This window comes from Drosophila mojavensis, unplaced genomic scaffold, assembly GCF_018153725.1.
Source record: "Drosophila mojavensis isolate 15081-1352.22 unplaced genomic scaffold, ASM1815372v1 contig_49, whole genome shotgun sequence".
In the NCBI taxonomy this organism is placed as follows: Eukaryota; Metazoa; Arthropoda; class Insecta; order Diptera; family Drosophilidae; genus Drosophila; species Drosophila mojavensis.
In genome coordinates this window covers 4,050,470-4,070,038 of record NW_025318872.1, presented here as the reverse complement: position 1 = coordinate 4,070,038, position 19,569 = coordinate 4,050,470, and the positions used below count along the sequence as shown (strand labels likewise).

General features: G+C 35.4%; 7 protein-coding genes across 8 annotated transcripts in view; 5 read left to right on the top strand and 2 right to left on the bottom strand.

Moving 5' to 3' along the window:
* Positions 1–19,569, bottom strand: part of LOC6578087 — a 52,570-nt gene that overhangs the window by 14,166 nt on the left and 18,835 nt on the right. Inside the window, exon 2 of the mRNA XM_032729372.2 lies at positions 18,333–18,454. The gene's annotated coding sequence lies outside the window, so the exon portion shown is untranslated. The remainder of the gene's footprint in view (positions 1–18,332; positions 18,455–19,569) is intronic.
* LOC26527271 lies at positions 297–1,508 on the top strand. 2 transcript variants are annotated; one of them, XM_015165984.3, is made up of 3 exons: positions 297–405; positions 456–695; positions 925–1,508. In XM_015165984.3, the coding sequence occupies exons 1-3, from the start codon at positions 397–399 to the stop codon at positions 1,483–1,485; spliced, it is 810 nt and encodes a 269-aa protein (XP_015021470.1). In that variant the 5' UTR covers positions 297–396; the 3' UTR covers positions 1,486–1,508. The 2 variants fall into 2 exon arrangements, with proteins under 2 accessions (XP_015021470.1, XP_032585266.1); XM_032729375.2 differs by having other exon boundaries at positions 922–1,508.
* On the top strand, positions 6,086–8,447 carry LOC6578085. The gene is made up of 2 exons (XM_002003971.3): positions 6,086–7,250; positions 7,320–8,447. The coding sequence occupies exons 1-2, from the start codon at positions 6,858–6,860 to the stop codon at positions 7,509–7,511; spliced, it is 585 nt and encodes a 194-aa protein (XP_002004007.1). The 5' UTR covers positions 6,086–6,857; the 3' UTR covers positions 7,512–8,447.
* On the top strand, positions 8,447–9,056 carry LOC6578084. Its single transcript, XM_044009251.1, has 2 exons — positions 8,447–8,818; positions 8,901–9,056. Exons 1-2 carry the CDS (start codon positions 8,447–8,449, stop codon positions 9,054–9,056), a joined length of 528 nt encoding a protein of 175 aa, XP_043865186.1.
* Positions 9,817–10,612, top strand: LOC6578083. The gene is made up of 3 exons (XM_032728614.2): positions 9,817–10,134; positions 10,457–10,523; positions 10,578–10,612. Exons 1-3 carry the CDS (start codon positions 9,817–9,819, stop codon positions 10,610–10,612), a joined length of 420 nt encoding a protein of 139 aa, XP_032584505.1.
* Positions 12,501–13,723, top strand: LOC26527478. Its single transcript, XM_015165983.3, has 2 exons — positions 12,501–13,446; positions 13,519–13,723. Exons 1-2 carry the CDS (start codon positions 13,066–13,068, stop codon positions 13,672–13,674), a joined length of 537 nt encoding a protein of 178 aa, XP_015021469.2. The 5' UTR covers positions 12,501–13,065; the 3' UTR covers positions 13,675–13,723.
* Positions 18,918–19,430, bottom strand: LOC6578081. Its single transcript, XM_002003967.4, has one exon. The coding sequence runs from the start codon at positions 19,279–19,281 to the stop codon at positions 18,991–18,993; it is 291 nt and encodes a 96-aa protein (XP_002004003.1). The 5' UTR covers positions 19,282–19,430; the 3' UTR covers positions 18,918–18,990.

Sequence of the window (19,569 nt, the reverse complement as noted above, 5' to 3'; positions counted from 1 at the left end):
GTAAAGCAAATGACAATGTGAACGGATGAAGATGAATGATGATGCAAGATATATGATATATACATATACATATATAAATAAATATATATGTATATAAACTTATATTTTATGTGTGCAGAGGTGGGTCGAGGGAGCAAGTAATGCGAAACGGAAATGTGAAATAAATTCAACTTCGTCAAGAGAGATTTTTCATTTGACAGACATGATGAATGCATAGACTTGAATTAAAAAAGAGATAATTAATCAATGCAAATTATGTCATATGTATACAGTTTTCATAAATCGTAGTATCTAAGCAAAAGTTTTCAAGACCAACATAATATTTAGGGTTTTAGAACTCTGTAAAGGCAATCATTCAGTACATAGAATTCTATCAGTATAGTTATATATTTTAAAATGGATGAGGTAATAAAAGATTGATAATATAACGAAGTATACTTCTAACTATTTAACAGATAACACCTCTTGTGGACTCCTCACAAAGTGGACATTTAATGCATGAGAAGAAGCCAAAACTCCCAAAAACACAGACATTAAAGAAAAAGCGCAATATAAAAACTTTGCAAAAGAAGAATGATCAGGAGGGTCATCCAGGGAACAATGCTAAGAAGCGGAAATTGGAGAGAAAAAAATCAAAATGTTTGGTCCATGAAGCACAAGGAGCAAAGCATGTAGTAAGGCAAGCGCGGAAGAAGGTAATTAAGGAAAGATTAAATACGGCAACTAGGAAAAAGATTTATCGATAGGGCATTGAAGTAGAGCGATGAGATCAAAAAGAGTTCTCACTTACACTATAGATAAATATAAATATAGTTAGCAAATAGATAGCATATCGTATGGAGTAGAAGATAGTGATAGGTCTATTCTCCAGTAACTTGAGTAATAGGATCTCCTACGGTAGTCACTAAATTCTATTTTTCACAGACTAAAGCAACTCAAACGGAAAACAGAATTGTACTAAATGATGCCCTATTCCGTTATATTGATGCTATTGTTTACTCAAAGATGAAGAAGGCAATGGCATATCCACCCATTTACATTAAGTACGAGGAGCCCCTAGTCCAGTTTGCCAACTACGGCCACGAACCGGTAACCGGACGCCTTTATGCATGGGATGATGTGGCTGACTTGCCCAAGCCCTTCGATCCCTATTGGATGCTGGTGCTGGGGAATATGAGTCCGAGCGACGACAATTCATTCTTGCGTTTGAGTCTAGCGAGTGGTATGGATCTCTCTACCATAGCCAAAGAAACAGAGCTATATTCGAAGCCCATAGTAAACCATTCGAGTGGACATCGGCGATGCGATTGGATATACGAAATTCTAAGCTATTTAAGTTTATTTGGAATGATTTTTGCGGTCCTTGATCATTTTCACGACATGCTCAATAGCGAGCAGCCTGTATCGATTTTGGAATGGAGTTTTAGCGAATTGGGTAACTTTTTGCGCACATATTTGTATATTGATATGTACAACATAAATTAATAAATATTGTTATTGTTCTACAATTTTTGAAGAGCCTCTAACGCTATTATTTTAAAATGATATAGTTGAAAGACTTTCTAATATCCGAAATATGCTGGTAACTTCAGAGCATATTTCTTTCAAAATCCAATTTATGTAGGATTAGTCGAGAGCGATTTATAAACTTTCGGATCTTAAACTTTAAATATCAGAAAATATAAATTTTACTTAGTATTTGGATTGAAAATACGGCTAGAACTTGCTCTCAAAATTTTACTCAAATCTATTTCTTCTGGGTGATAAATTTATAGTTATATTTAGCAAATCGCTAGGCTTGGTAGGACAGACGGACATGGCTTAAAAGGCTCAGCTGATATAATCATGAAAGATCAAGGAAAATTGTATGATATAGAAGTGCAAGCTCTTACTAATGGAGCCAATGAAGAAATGCCTGGCAGTAATTGGACTTTTCTTTCGGGGCGGTGCTTGAGCCTAAGCCACGCCCCTAGAAAAGTTGTTAAGCCAAAGTTTTTGAAGGAAGTTGTATGTGTGGCAAGGGCTCGGCAGTGCGAAAGGGAGTTGTAATGGCTTTCGGATGGTTCATGAGACATGGGACGGGTTTGTCAGGGAGGGCAGGAGATCCAAGGGGGAGGTGAGGAAACGTGGTGCTGTCTACGGCGCCGGCAGCTGGTCGCTGCTATCTGCAGCTGCGATTTATTAACAGTTAGCTGTCGTTGTTATTTTTATATGTAGCTGTTGTTGTTGTTGTTGTTGATGCATTTCGCAGCTAGCCGAAAAATTTATGGCCTGCAGCCACATGATGAATGATTCTGATAATAATATTTTGTTATTGCCTTTGCCTAGGGCTCCATTTTTATACCCTCCACAAACATATATACAAATATCTTGCCTTTTTTCTGCTGTTGCAGCAAGTTTTGGCTGCGTTTAATGGGGAACTAAAAACAACCAGCGAATAACAAATTAAAATAAAAGATTTTATATATTTTCAAGTCGAGTTGGAGCCAGCCGTGTCTCAAGCCCTAAGGGGCAACCATTGCCACCCGTTTCTGCCTCCTGCTGTGCGCTCCACAAAAATCGCAAGCTGCGAGACCGAGCGAAGCGCAAAAGCATCCAGCCAAACTAATAAACCAAAAGGCTGCCACAAGAAATTTGGCAGTAAACTTTTTGGTTTTTAGTAGCCAACTCGCAGAAACACTCGCCATAAATGTAATTATAGATTGCATACCAAACATATTCACAGTTCCCCACTGCGACATAGGGCTTTAATGGGCGAATTATCTAAATTCTAAACTGCACTTCAGTCGACTTTTTAAACTAAATTGGATTTGTTATTCATTTCTATGAATACTTAATATACTTATTATTATCATTATTATTATTATTGATTATCTTTATTTACTGCATAGGTAATACACCCAGAGCAATGCGAATCGTTAAGGAAAATCTGAATAATTTGCCTTCAGGGTCGATTAGTGGGTTGAGCTCAAGAATCGACAGTGGTTAGGTGAACTATATTATATGGAAAGCGGGCTGATGAATACCCCACGAGTTAGCATGTGTGTGTGTAGGTGTGTGTGGGTGTGTGTGGGAGTGGGTGTGGGATCGGAGCTCATTGCATATGCAAATTGTAGACGATTGGTTTCGCATTACATAATTAATAATTCAATGAAAATGTGCATGTCAATCAAGCGCATGCAAGAAGCCAGCCGTTGCACTTTAGACATATACACTCTCCTATATGTATATATAAATATATACATATTTATGTATAAGATATGTATTAGTAAACGCTTTGATGGACAGCTATATTCTGATTGCAGCGAAATTTTGAAAGATTTTTTCAAGAAACCAGCTTCAGTTTTCATTTGACATACAATACAATTCCAAAGACTACGGTAATACAGAAGGGTCAACGATCGAATCTGTGAAATATCATTATTATCAATAATTTGTAATTTATATCTATGTAAATTAGTAGAAATTCACAATCTTAAAGCAAATTACTTTGCAGTGAACCTAAGAAGCCCTTTAAAACTCTATAAACAATCATGTATAGCTCAACTAAAACGAATCTCCTCCAGCAATAAAAGAAGTTGAGATTCGCAAAAGAATGAATAAAATTGAATTCGGGAATTACATCTTGGTCTAACTCGCAAATAATTATTTTCACATTTAACCAATTATCATCCAGTTATAATATAGCTTTCGAAATATAGCAAGTTTCAATCTGAAGAATTTCAAAGATAATATATAAAAGTATAATGTGCAATCCCCACAGATTTAAGAAAAACAATAATTTGAAAGCTAAGTCGATAATTATTATTATATATTACTATGAAGATGGCGCTATAATTTACGATTAAGTTTTACTCGGATACCATATTTTTCCCTTAAGTTACAAATATATACTCCTTTCAACTGCCTACAGGGTATGCGCTAGTTGGTCATTTCAATATTGATCAGACATATGGCGTATATGGGGACTGAGAGCTCTCTAATTATAGCTAGTTAGTCGACATTCTCGATAGAGCCTATTTGCTCGAATCAATAAATTTCACAGTTGGATGCACAGGTGGCGCTTGGCTCTGAAGAGGGGGTGGGTGGGAGGCCAGTGGTGCTACGCTGCAGACATAGCAATTTGGCAGCGAGCGAGCTAAATGGGCCTTTTGTTAAATTTTCCGTCTGCGTGTATGTGTATACGTATGTGTGTGTGTGTGGGTGTGCACTCAACATAAATTCATAAATGTTTGCTGCTCTCTGGAGTGGGCTGCCACTACCTTTCGACCCAGCAGCAGCTGCACCTGACTGCAACCCCTTTCTGTCAGCGCACAGTGGTCAGAAATCATGAGAAAATCATGATAACTTTATTACGTCTCAAATGCAAACGGTTTAATAGATATTTAGGTCATTCGAATTTTCTGATGATTGATTTAGTCGCAAATTCTATAAGATCACAGTTTATACATTTACAAAGTAGCTGATTTAAAATTGCATTGTAAAGTCTGAAATAAAACTTATATTTTTTATATTATATTCTTAATACTGTTTTCCTACTACTAATATGCTTTATATGGTCAGCAGTCAGCTGACTCTGTCGACTCAAATTCTTGAGATTGACTTGATATTCCATCATTTAAGATCTTTTTATTTAATTCTTAAATTTTATTTTATTATATTCTCTTGCTCACTGTGTGCGTTATACCGTGGGATATATTTGAGCCAGCAGTATTGCTTTTTATTCAACGTCAAGCAACAGCAAATATTGTTAAAGATATATATGTACATATATATATATGTATATATATACTTTTTTTTTTAATAATATATATTTATACAATATATCATTTAAATATATCTTTGTTTTTATGCAACCGTTGCTCGTTAAAAATCACTTAAAATTCCATCATCATAAATTTGTCTAATACTTTGTTTTCACGTGTTCGTAATTCTCTCTCAGTAACTCTTTCAACTCCCACTCAGAATTTAGAGTGAATCTTTGGATCAGTTGCGGCATCTACCCTCATTTTTATGCGGTTTTAATGCTATGTAATAAAAACTTTTCTCCACTCGTAAATCTCAATAAACCAATATTTTGCGTAATTAGATTATCTCATTTGGGACCGAGAGAGAATTCCATTATCTTATATATTATATAATATGTGAACTAATCAATAGTCTTTCATATAATTAATTATATATATACATATATATATATATAAATGTAGCAACACAAATGGAAGCAATGGACTTTCGGTTAATTCTATATAGTAAACTGTTTTAATTTTATTTGGACTCATTTAAATTTGCCAAATTTCAAGAAAGTTGCTCTCAAAGTTCCCTATGCTATTTATTCCATTCATATAATGTACGACTTTAATAGGTATTACAATAATATAGCCTTACTCCATTTATTCTCAAATTCAGTTTATTTCACATGTCACAAATAGTCGCTTCACGATTGTGAGTATTTTTCCGACTATAAGTTTTTCAAGCAACATATCCCATATCACCTCCCACAAAGAAAAGGAGAGAAGAGGAAAACTTGCCTACAAATGTTTACATAATGCGAACCACAATAGCTTTCCATCTCAGTCTCTATCTTTGTCTTCGTCTCTCTCTCACTCTTTACGGCCTCTTTCTCTCTGTTTCTCTGTTCAGATGTCAGACTGTAGACTCTACCCTGTACTCTGTGGTGTCTGTGGGTCTATCGTCTGTGCTAGGTGTGATGTTTGAACTACACTCAAGTCATCTTTACTTTACTTTACTCAGCCCAGCTCTTCTCTGCTTTTCTTCGCTCTCCTTTACTTTGCTGATGCTGGTTGCTTTGCTTTTCTATTTTAACGGGCAAATGTTTTTGCATCACTTGGCTCAGCCAAAAAGCACGACCGGAGCTTATCCTTGGATGTCCGGGTGCTCGCTTTCGGGCGACGGGCAACGGGCAACGGGCTGGAGGACGAACTGAAGCACTTGGCGTAAAATAGAGACCGTACATAAAGCGGCAACAACAAGAATAACAACATTGCTGACGCTGGTGTTATTAACATTTCTGTTGACATCTTTTTTCCATCCTTTTTTTTTTTTTTTTATTTTTTTTTTTTTTTTTTTGGGTGTGCATTTGTGTGTGCATTTTTTTTTTTTTAATATTATTTCATATGTACTTAGCCGCCTTCTCAGCTGAATCTTTCATATACGAAGCATTTTTTCATTAAACGTGCACGACTTAAGTCGTTTCAACGCACAGTGTTTTAATTTGATTTTGTATAATTAGATAAAGATTACAGTAGTGAGAGAGGGAGAGAGAGAGAGAAAGAGAGACGCGAAGAACTATTGAAATATCAGTTCTTCGAAGGGTTCACACGATTTCATAGTCGAGCAGTCTCGTCTAGAACTTTCTTACTTGTTGTTTATTTTATTATTTATTTCGTAAATAGAATAATAAATGAGTATACGAAAATAGTATGATATATATACTAATTATCCATCGACTTGACATATTTGACATCTGTCAAATGTTCTACGTTCCACTGAAATCATGGAATATATTGCAAGCCCTTAACACAATCAAAAGTAACTCCTGAAGTATGTTCAAATAGTTAAAGAAATATGAAACCTACAATTCAAGTAATGCCCAGGGTATAAATAAAAACACTCACATTAAAATATGTAATTACTAATGGCTATATTTGTAAAAAAAAAATGCTGTGAAATGCTGGCTAATGACCGATTACAATATATACAGCTTTACAGATAATTGTATTGTATCATCAATTATAAAACAATTTCCTGTCGCATTCCAATGTCGCTTAATTGAAAATTAGGGTCAGTCAGAGAATAGTTTCTAGTTGCACGGGCATCGTTCAACTTGGCCAAAAATGAAGCTGCTGCGGATCAGGGCATATTTTCTTCTAATCTTGGTGTTCGACTGTGCTGGGAGTGGGTGTGCTGAGTATGTGGTGACCGTGGATCGGTTTGTCTTCACTCCCATAGATCGGGAGTTGATTCCTTCGCAGAGCGCCACCATTGAGCATGTTGGCAATCGCAGCTACCTCTCTGGGCACTTGTATTTGGGTAGATCAGTAGACAACGTTATTGCACTAGCCTCCTTGGAAATATCACGTCCAAATTTGCCACGTGTTCGTCTCTTCAATTCCAAATTCGATGTTTGCAGCTTTTTAAAGAACACCTACAAAAGCAAATTTCTTCAGCAGTTCCACTACAGATTCGTAACCTTCACTAATGTGCAACCGTCTTGTCCACTTAAGCCGGTAAGTCGAGTTTTCGGCACTAACTTCTAGTCCCTTTTCGTTTACTGCATAACGAATCTTTGCTTTTAGCATCTGAATTATACACTAGAACGCAGCTACATAGACGAACGCATTCTGCCCGAGTTGCTGCCCGAGTGCAGCTACTTCTTCAACGTGGAGTTTCGAGAAAAGACCAAGCCACTAGCCAATTTGCATATTTCTGGCCAATTACATCCAGTTCTTAACAAGAAAAGGGGACCAAAGAATCGCGTCAAAATATAGAAGTGATCTATATAATTTAAAAAACTAATACAAAATATCTTGCTTTAAATGTGAACATGTAAGCTTGAACAATAAATAATCAGATGACTTTAAAGCGGGATTCCAGCCAATGTTTTTCAGTTCGACTGAGACACTACCTAAGACAATGACATTTCGAAAGCACAGAGGGAATTTAATATAAAGAGCGCATACAAATTGTCCAACCTTTGGTCTGATGTATCCAAAATCTAATTATAGTTGCCACCATCTACTCAAACCTTCAATAAGTCGGACATTAATTTAATTGACTATTTATGGATTTATTTCAGTCAATCATTCAGCTTGGAAGAATTGTTTTGGCACAGAATTTTTATGAAACTAATTTCAATTATTCGTCCATTAATGTCTGGCTAATGTCCAATATAATATTGTTCAATTGAGGGGGATCTTGTCGTGGAATATAAAATAAGAGTTCTGGAATGTGTTTGACAGTTTTAATAGATTCTTTTCTCGTTATGTTAATCATATAGTTTTAGATAGATGGATAGATGGAAAAATAGATTAATCCAAAAAGCTCCATTCTTTTGCTTAAAACTTCATTACTAATGGATAGAAATGACCAAATTGATCAGGGATCAAATACAGTCTAAATTGCGATAAATCGAAAAAATGTCTATCACCTTGAAAGAAATTCGTTCTCAATAATTCTCGATAGTTTCCATTTCTATGTAAATCGAGAAATTTTCTCAATTGTATCCGAATGATAAAATTGATGCGTTGACTTTAAATTAGAACAAAGGTTACAGATCTGAGCAGATAATTAATGCTAAACAAACAATTTCAGGCGCGTATCATAATTAGCAATTTTAATGTAATTTTCAGTATTCGTAGTTATCAGATAATTGGTAATAATTTCATGCAATGTCCATTACTCCATTTGAGACTCATCTGTCGCCATGTCCGGTTGGCTCTGGTTTTTGGTCTGTTTGGGTTTTTCAATTGCGGCTCATCATCGCAGTTTTCGCTTCGAAGTCAACAACTTTTACATTAGGCCCACCGTTCGAGACATCTTTGAAAGCATCAATTGGACTCAGCCCAATCGCAGCACGCTTAGTATTGCTTGGATACTCAAGCGGCAAATAGATCAGATGGATTTGGAGACATCCTTGGACATAATCAAGTCCGATAAACAGAAAATGCGTTTATACCACATACGTTTGGACGCATGTAAGTTTCTAACAACTATTCACAAAAATCGCATCTTCACTCTGCTCGCAAAGAGTGTGAATAGAGGAAGCAATGAGCACCTGAAGTGTCCCTTGAAGCCAGTAAGTATTCATTCCACATGTCTCCATGTATGTATATTTATGTATATATTGCATATAATCTACAATAATGGACCACTTTTAGAGTTTCAACTATACTATTAGCAACATGCACCTTAGTGAGGACGATTTCCCCCAATACGTGCCTGAATGCCATTTCAAAGCAATATCTAAATTCTACATTCATCAGAAAGTGGCTGTACGCATGCTCCTTGAAGGCGAAGTCGACTATAAGCACTAAATATTTATGCCGACAAAAAAGACATATAATAATAATAATAAAAAAAAAAAAAAACAATAATAAATTATTACAACCTAAATTATATTATAAAATGTATTGAATATGTACCTAACTGGGTTTTTAGATAAAGGGTTTTGTATACCGTAGCATATGGGGTTTCTTAAAATTTTGGTAACAGGCAGAAGGACGCGTGACAGACCCATAAATTATATGTATTCTTGAACCTGTCTGCTAGTCGATCTCAGAACCTAAAAAGCTGGTGACTTGAATTAATCGATAAATAATCGATGACTCTTTCCGTTTTAATGAAATCGATTACTAATACCAATTTTCTTTTATATTTCGTACATTTTCGGAGCAAACGTCCATGATGGGAATAATCGGAATATCTTCTCTACGAGGTGATCAGGCAATCCCCGAATCGGGTAAGCCCGTTTACCCCACTCTTATTTACTTCGTTCGGATAAACAGCAACTCGGGCATTGCAGAAAACCGATATATAATTTTAACTTGGTGATCGAGAGTGAGACCAAAATGAGTAGCTTGAGCACAGAGAGAAATATTTTTAAAATGTTTTTTATAAACAACAACAACAGCAACAATTTTATAAAATTGTACTATTATTTTTAATAGGTCTGTTAATCTCAATCTGTCAATCTCTAATAACTCTACTTAAGCATGTGATTCGAAGCCTATTATTACTTTATGAATCTGATATACGAAGCAGAGTTCAGCAAACATTGCGCATCGAGTTTCAGCCATGGCTGGTTGGTTTAAGCTGTCTCTATTTCTGATACTTCTAACCCTTGGGCTAGATGCTAAGAAAGATCAACGTAAACTTAAAGTTGTGATCGATACGTTTTATGTGAAGCATCATGATCCTGACCTCTTTGAGGAGCTCAAATGTGTGGTGACCCAAGCTAATCGTAGTTACCTCAGTTGTAATATGATTCTACGGCGTAGCATCGACCAGGCTGAAATGATAACTAATTTCGACATCATAAAGGCAAACAATCAGACGATGAAGCTTTACAACAACCGCATGGACTTTTGTCAGTACTTTACTGCCTTGCATAAGGTGCGTTTATACCGGGAAGTTGCGAAAACTTTTGTAACTAGATTAGGCGAAATGATCAAGTGCCCACTGAAAACGGTAAGTAGTCGATAGTTATTAGCTAATGTATATATTACTGAAAAAAAATGTGACTTCATATCGATCACCAATACACTAATAGTAGTGTATTGGTGATCGATATGAAGTCACATTTTTTTTAAATTTCAGTAATATAATCTATATTACATTTTGACGCGCGTTATATCTATCAAAAATTTATCCATAGATCAGTAATATATGTATAAAAACATAACCAATATTTTCTGAACTAATATTTGATTTGCAGAACTTCAATTATACGCTTACTGACTGGTATATGGCCGAGAAACATGTGCCCAACTATTTGCCTGAATGTAAATACAAAGTATCCACGAAATTTTATTCCTATTCCAAATTGATTGTCACAGCCCTAAATATTGGAAGGTTACTCTCTAACAATTAGAGCCTTTTAAAAATTGAGTTGATTTCAGATGCATGGATGACAATATTCTTATCGGAAAATAAAGAAAAAACATTAAATATAGTATTATTATTATTAAATAAATATTCAACTATTGTAATCTGTGCAACCAATTTCCAAATTAATTTTAATGAAGTGGAGATACAACTACACATTCAGACAATATACATAGATGTAATACAAACATAAGATCGGAAATCATTTGGGTATGAAAATTAAGAAAATTAAAAGTCTGAGTTTATTCATTTAAACTATTCATCGTAATTTTAAAATATATTGAACATTTTCGATTGCATATTAGGTATGCAAAATAGAAATTACTATAAAGGTCTTAAAATCATTTAGCTAAGGTATATCCAGATCTACATATGTACAAGTTATTTAAAATTTCTTTAGCTGGTATTCTAATGAAAATTAAATCTCTTACTAAGGTTATCATAAATCAATTTAAAGTTGTTTCTGATGGGAATTGCAATTATTTCCCAAAATATAATCCTATTAGGATTGCAAAATCTTTAGATTAACTGAAATATGTGTGCAATTTCTCAGGTCTTCGTCGTGACATGATCAAAAACATATATATCCTATGTGTATATACTGAAGGATCGTTGCAATATTTCGAAATATGACGTAACTTGAAATCTCGGTAGGTTGGTTGAACTTGGCAATAAAAAATATTCAAAAATATTATATTTTCTGTTCAGCATCCGGTTCTTATACCTATTAACTGCAGGGGCCGGAAATGATTCAATTTTAATTTTAAGCATTTCAAAAATATCTCATTCATAATTACTGTATAAATGTAACCAGAAAATACCAAATAATTGATTTTTAAACTCTGCCCGGAGAGATTAGGTGCCAATCGGAGTTTGTCATTTACCATGGCGAGTTATATATCATTCTATCTGCTCTTGATATTGATGTCTGGGTATGCATCGAGTGATGTTCAATTCAAATTCACAAAAATTGACACCCAAGTTCTGGAACGATCTATTGTCGATGATGCGGCCATACACATGTATGAAGAAAATAATCGAAGCTACTTCAATGCATTTGTGAGATTTAAACTTGCTGTGAACAGCTTTGAAACAAAAGTTTCCATGAAAATTAAAGGAATAAATAATAAGACCAAGCCAGTGTTTGGAGTCACATTGGATGGGTGTAAATATCTCAGAGGTGGATATAAGAGTAGTTTCCTAAACATATTCTTGATAATTCTGAAAAAGTATTCTTCTTCTACATTATTATGCCCATTGAAAGCGGTAAGTTTTGCCCAAGCATGCATTTTATATAATATTCACATTTATTTGTATTCATTCAAGAACTGGAACTATACCTTTTCTAAATGGAACTTCGATGAAACCCTGTTACCTGAATTTATACCCGTCTGTGAAGTTGCGTCTCATGTTGATTTTTTTTCAAAAAAACAAAAAGTTGTTTCTCTCCTTTTCCTTGGGAAAATAACCCGTTCTTAGATAAAAGACAGTCGCATACATGAAATATAAACCAATAAAATATTGAAACTGATTAATATCGGATATTATTAACTGTGAACAAAATTAGAACCAGTGTGGAAGTACTCCACGACTATACATCGTAAATATGAATTCGATATACATAGAAGACTAAACTGGATAAATTGGAATCATATCCAAATAAAAGTGCTCTAACCGAGACTGCTCGACTAGGAGATACACTGAACCCTGCAAAGAGATGACACTCCATTCTAAGATTATTTATGCACACATACAAAAACACATGCACGCATATATACGTACTCTGATATCTGCGCAGCTAGCAGCAAATAAATCTATCTTCAACAAACATTCAGAATAACATTCACATTCAAAACATTCACATACCTCTAGCTTTTAACAGGGGCGTGGTATTCAAAATCAGGGACAGGGCTATATTTTCCCTTTCTAAAGGGGTTCAGGGTAACAGGGTATACGATAAACTCGTATTGCGTATGGTATACACGAGTATGCATGCAAAATTTTTAGTCTCCTATATGCTCACACATTGGTGTTCTTAGGACAGATTGATGGACATGGAATGATCAACTCGGCTTGCCGCCCTGATCAAGAATATATATGGGGCCTGCCACATCTCCTACTGCCTGTTATCATTGCAATCAGTCTTTGGCGGACGAAGACCCCCTTTTAATTGGTTCGAGGAATACCAAAAAATTACTCTTCAATTCTATGGTCATTCCATACTGATCATAGTACATATTTACAAATTGAAAATCTGGACTAATATTTAATGTTTTGCATCCGTTTCTTATTTACGATAAACGCAAGTATTGCGAAATTATAAAACTTATTAAAAATATCTGATTCGAAATTGATGTTCTATATATGTATATAGAAAATGATTTGGCTTAACAGAGAGTATCAGCACGTTGCGATGCCATTCGGAATTCAGCATTGACCATGGCTTGTTATAAATCGATCTGTCTGCTGTTGATATTGACGTGTCAGAATGCAAATGGTGCCACTCATTTGAAATTCACAAAAATTGACACTAAAATCGTGGCGTCAGATATAGTCAATCAAGCACAGATCCGCTTTTATGAACACAATAATCGAAGCTACTTGAACGCGTTCGGGAGTCTCAAACGCTTTGTACACAGTTTTGAAATAAAATCTTCGGTGAACTTAAGAGAAAAAAACAATAGAACCATGCAACTAATAAAAGTCACATTGGATGGGTGTAAATTTTTAGGAGGAGGATACAAGAGTAAGGTCATTAACTTATTCCTGAAAATTGTACAAGAGCACGCTGCCACCAAATTAATATGTCCACTGCAAGCTGTAAGTGTTGCCCAAATATTCATTTTTATATTGAAGTTATATTTATTTATATATATTCATATTGATATTCAGAACTTTAACTACACCTTGTCTGAATGGAATTTGGATGAAAACCTAATACCTGCTTTCATACCCGACTGTGACATTACAGCTCCTATTGAGGTCTTTATAAAACGCCGAAAATTTCTTTCTCTCCTCTTTTTTGCGAAAATATATCGTGTAGATTAAAGACAATCACATAAACGAACTATAAACCAATAAAATGATAAGCAACTGATTCCAATGTGATATTATTAATTCTGAACTAGTGGACATACAGATTTTTCATTGATCTTTATAGAATTGTAACATTACTCACGAGCTAAATTTTAGCGTTTTAGCTTTAAAACTATAGAATATACAGTTTTACCCGATTTGCCAAGCCCCTATGAGACTAGATATATCCGTCATACCTTTTCGATCTTCAGTGGCCAACGCGAATCCATATTTCAAATTTCAGCTTTCTAGCTAAAGAGCTAGAAACTAATGCGATGTAACTAACTAATGCGATTTCTGGCACATCGGGAAACGTATTTTCCAATTAGCCACGCCCCCAGTAGGCCAATCGGGACACTTATCTCAACATACGTTGAGAACGCCAGACGAACGGGTGACAGACGTGCGGACAGCAAGGCGGACACTGTTCAAAACCAATATACTAATTTCTTTTTCATGAATGAGTGTAAAAATTGTAAATTTATTCAAAATCAGGTTCATATAATTTTTATATCGACACACAATTGATTTCATGCGGCTGCGATTGGTTTCGCTCAATTTAAAGCTTTAAAGAATTAAGTAATTTTGAGTTCCGCTTCTATTTCGCCAGTAATAGTCGCATATTATAAAAAAAAATAGAAAAAAAAGAACAAAATAATATGTAATCCTAAATAAATAAATAAATAAATATATAAACAAAGGGATAAAACATGATCACAGAGTTAAATAAACATTATTTAATGCTTAAGTAGTTTGCATTTAGCATAAACACTACAACAGTGATGAGTATCACACCAATTAAATAATTTCAAGCTAGTTCATATATATTCATATTCGCTCTGGCCAACATTCATTGGTAATTGAGCTGCGCTTCCGTTATGTTTGGTTATTTCTGCTTTCTTCTGCTTATTGGAGCTGTGTCCACAGAGAAATGCAAGTTCCAAATCATATTCGACTCGGTTAGCTGCAAAAATTATGCACCGGAACTTGTTGAAGACCTGAACTGTTGGATAGTTCACCTGAATAATCGCAGTTATATCAGTGCAAATCTCATACTAAAAGTTAATACCAGCAAAATTTATGTAACGTCGAAAATGGACTTCTGGAAAACGGATAACACAAAGGTGCGCCTGTATAGCTTGCGTGGGGACGCGTGCGCGTTTCTCTCGAACATACACAAGAACCAGTTTATGAAAACACTAATGAGGACCTTTCAGGAATATTCGAATTGCAAATGTAGATGTCCATTTAATGCGGTGAGTAAATGCACATCCGAAAACATTGATAAGTGATTATTATTAATCATATATTAATAATATTTTCAATGTTCGCCATAAAGTTTATAACTCGTTTTTATACCCTGAACCCATTGAAAATGGGAAATCAGGGTATAATGGTTTTGTGAAAAGTATGTAACAGGCAGAAGGAATCATCGCAGACCCCATAAAGTATATATATTCTTGATCAGGACGACGAGCTGAGTCGATATAGCCCTGTCCGTCTGTCCGTCCGTCCGTCCGTCCGTCCGTCCGTCCGTCCGTCCGTCCGTATGAGCAAAAGGATCTCAGAAGATATAAGAGCTAGAGAGCTGAAATTTGGCATGCATACTCGTGTATACCATAGGCAGTACAAGTTTGCTTTATTTTTTCGATAACTCATCCGATAACTTTTTTATCGAGAATAATCGAAAAATCGACTTGGTTTTTTCAGCCTAGTTTGAATACTTTTAGACCTGGAGACTTCAAATTTGCGTTGTATATAAAGTTAATGGATACATAGATTTTGCCATTTACAGATTTTGGATACCACGCCCCCTTCGCCCCCAATTTGTAACGCATTTCAAGTACTAGAGACTTGTGCTTTGGAATGTACACATATTTTAGCCACATGATTACGCTCTGAAAGTTTCATTAAGATCGTATGTCTACAAAAGAAATTATTCAACAAATAAATTCTCATAATATTGCCCACATTGCAGCGCAGCCCAAGCGCAGCCGCTGCTTACTGCGCAGTCAGCAGAGCGCGTGCTTATAAGTGCATGTGTATGTATGTGTGCATAAAAGAAGTCCAGACTGATTAGAATATCAGCTTGGAGGGTTCAGGGTATCTCCTAGTTGAGCAGTCTCGACTGGAGCCTTCTTACTTGTTCGATTTGGCATGCCTCTGAATTTACTCAAAAATGTAAAATTAAAATATTGTTTTTTGTATTTTATATATATATAGGGTTTCAACTATACGCTCGATAGTTGGTATCTTAACGAAAAAGACTTTCCCAGTTATGTTCCTGGAGGCACTTTTCAAACCACCACTGAATATACAATCGAAAAGAAAAAGGCATTTCGCATTTTGGTACGTGGCAGAGTTGAATATTAACAAACAACAATAAAATTTTAGATAATATAAAAAAAATAACATAATAATATAAAATTACAATACATTTAAAGTCAAAAGCATAAATGGATCTAAAATGTAGTAATTTTATACATTTTAATGGGTCGGTAACCATGGCTAATGGTAATAAGCCATTAACAATTTAACATTGGTATTACTAATGGCATATAACAATAACATTGATAAAAGGCAAACCAAATATTTTGATTTATATTGAAATGTCTTATATGGCGTAAGGTCGTAATCAACGAGAACCACGCCCTTTCTGCCATCTTCATATTAACACCATTTTATTATGTTATTAAATTATGCATATACATAATATGTATTACATATATATCTTGCTATAAAAATTATGAAATCTTAATCGAAAAATGGATCGAATATTTAAATACAAATGCGGATTATTGAAATACAAATGCGGACTCAATCATGAAGACATACAGATAGAAGAATAATCCATCGGAAAAGCGGTCGATTGATAAGCCTTGATGATGCTTAGTACTTTACACCAAACATTGACCTTGGGAAGCTACTCAAATGACGGATAGACCTGGGAGTAAGACAGACAATATTACTAAACTAACCTAAAATATTTAAACTACGGACTCAATCATGAAGGCATACAGATACAAGAATAATCCGTTCTTTATTTCCTTGTTCATCAATGCAACAAGAAGTTGCCACGGCAAAGCGTGACTAAATTTCGATTTAACACGTACAAGTGCTGCATAACGTTTAGATTTATGGTATATATGCAAAATGATTTTCTTTTACCTGCAACCACGAATATCTCTATTCTATAGACCTTCTATTCTTTATCGTGTGATTTATGTTATTATCGCGTGTCTCTCCCATTGTCCCTATTCGATGTTGACATTTGGCGAAAAGTTTACTTCAGGATTCTTTCAGGGCAGGGCAGGCGAGCATCGTGGTTAACACTTAATAAGCTTAATACATACTGTCAAATGGGTATCTTGGTTTTACGATAATTCTTAAAACTTATTAATTTACATAAAGTATTTATATTATATTGTTGTTATCTTAATCAATAATATAGTTGATTTTACATTCTCAAATTACTATTGGCTGACCCCTTGACATTCTGAATTCGGGTTGCTGACCAAAGACGTCTGTATAGTCTATAGTCTATAGTCAATTTTATTGAAAATCGATCTATACAGGAACACAAACGCATGCATACAAATGAGAAGACTTTTACGTATTCTATAAATATAATATATTTACATACAATTTGGATTGATTTGATTTAGAATTTGTTAGGTCATAAAAAGTATTATAGCAATTTAAAGAGACTTTATGACTTTATGCTAGCGAAAGCTCAATACGAGTCGTATCGAAAGTCAATATCATATATTTTTTTGGAGGAAATATTTAGATCGTATGTATTTAAGTATATAAGCCATATACCATGTTTGAAAATATATATAGACCTGGAATACACAATTCCTTCACGTTTCTTAAAGCATTTCAGATGGTAATCAATAATATATTTCAATATACTTTACTCTCATTGTTCCTCACATTATCAGAGTATCTGCAAGTCGAGCACCGCCGCCTCTTGCTTGTTTCCTTTATTTTTTTGTAACGCTATTATGGAAAGCTGAAAAACTTGATTACACGTGCGCTAATTTAGTTGCACGCGAAAAACACACGCGTAATCAAAAACGGTTTGCTGAAGCACCAAACGACCCGCACTCCACTTTCCACTTCCCACTTTTCACATGGCCCACTCTACACTCTACACTCCGAGTGCTGTCCTTCGCCCCCTTGCACCTCGGCCCCAGAAGCTGCGAGACTGCGAGTCCTTAACCCGTACGTTCAGGTTTTTAAATTGGAGTTCATAACATGCCATGTTTGTGCCCACCTGCCTGGCTGACTGCCTGCTTGCCGTCGGGGCGCACAACAATTTAATTTATATATAGAATGTGTGCAGGTGTGGGTGCATGTGTGTGTGTGTTTGTATTTATTTTGTAGCCAATGCACTATGGGTCAAAAGCCCGTTTTTTTGGAATTAATTAATAACTTTTGAACTAGTCAAGATAATTAAATTTGTTTTTTTGCATTTGACTTTTGATCGCAAAAAAAACGGGCTTTTGACCCATAGTGCAATGGCTGCGCGCAAAAAAGTATGCAATATATTTTTAATTTAAATCAAGCCAACGCCCTCCTCTCATGCAAAGCGCGTCAATTTATTAACATACGAGTGCAACACTCACCTCTGTCTCAACTGCGTCACTCTGCTCCACTTGCCGCAGTCTTGGTGCAGGCTCTATTCTAGCTGAATGGCCTTAAGCATGGCGCCGTCTTCCCCGAAGTCTCTAAATTCGATTTTTAGCAACTGCAATGAACGAAGGTTGATAGCAAGTCAAAAAATTGTTAAAGAATTTTAGCTGGAATTTAAAGCACGAATGCTTATATAAAATACATCTATAAAACGATTATTTTCAAAGGTGGCATTCAGTGAATCATTCTAAAAGATTCCGCCTATTATATTTCATTAAAATAGTATAACATATATATATAATCAATATAAATAAGAAAGGTTTATTCAGAAATATCTATGCGCAGTTTATGCCAAGTATAAAACGAAAGCGAATGGAATAGCATTTCTTTGCAGAGTTCAGATTACTTTCTAGACAGCAGCACTCTTACTGGTTTGTTTCTTCTCTAGTGTAGAGTGTCTAAGCGCAGTTTATACCATACGTCCGTCAGCAAACAGCCAATCAGAACCATTGATTTGTTGTAAACCGATTACTTTATTTACGACTGAAAGCTATCAAATTAATCAAACATATTTCGCGTATCTTTTTTACTCAACTTGTATTTATAATTTCATCGTATAAATAATTTGGGAATCTTTCTACATTTCAACATTTACTGAAGCAGGACCTTGTCCAGGTTCTTATCCATTTTCACATCTTGGCAGAGCGCAGCGATTTGTTTGCCGGATTGCTCCATTTCATGCTGCAGTTTGGAGAGGCTGATCTGTATGCGTGCCAGACGTAGATCGCCAGCTCGCAACCTCAGATGTTGTTTGGTCGTAAAGTCCGTCGCCTGCGGTCGATTGAAGTGATCGCTGTTGGGATTTGAGCTGAAGTCTGAATTCGAATTAGGATTGGTCCTGGAGCTCGTCTTTCTGCTGTGCGACTTCCTTACATCGGACATTGTAAAGCTAATAAAGTGACTAATTTAGTTAGAGCGACTAATAGAAGGCGAGAGAGTGAGAGAGATGGAGAGAATTTTTAATTGAAGACACAAAGTGTATTGAATTGTTTGCTCAACACGTGACACATTCCACTACGACTGCTGCGAAACATATAATGAATGAAAGGGGCGCTGTGGTTGTAGCTTGTAGGTGGCAATGAATGCATGTGCATGTGCACACTAAAGCAACTCACTGAGCTTTAATTACAATTAACCGCAAATGATGTTGCGACTGCGGTTTTGGCCTTG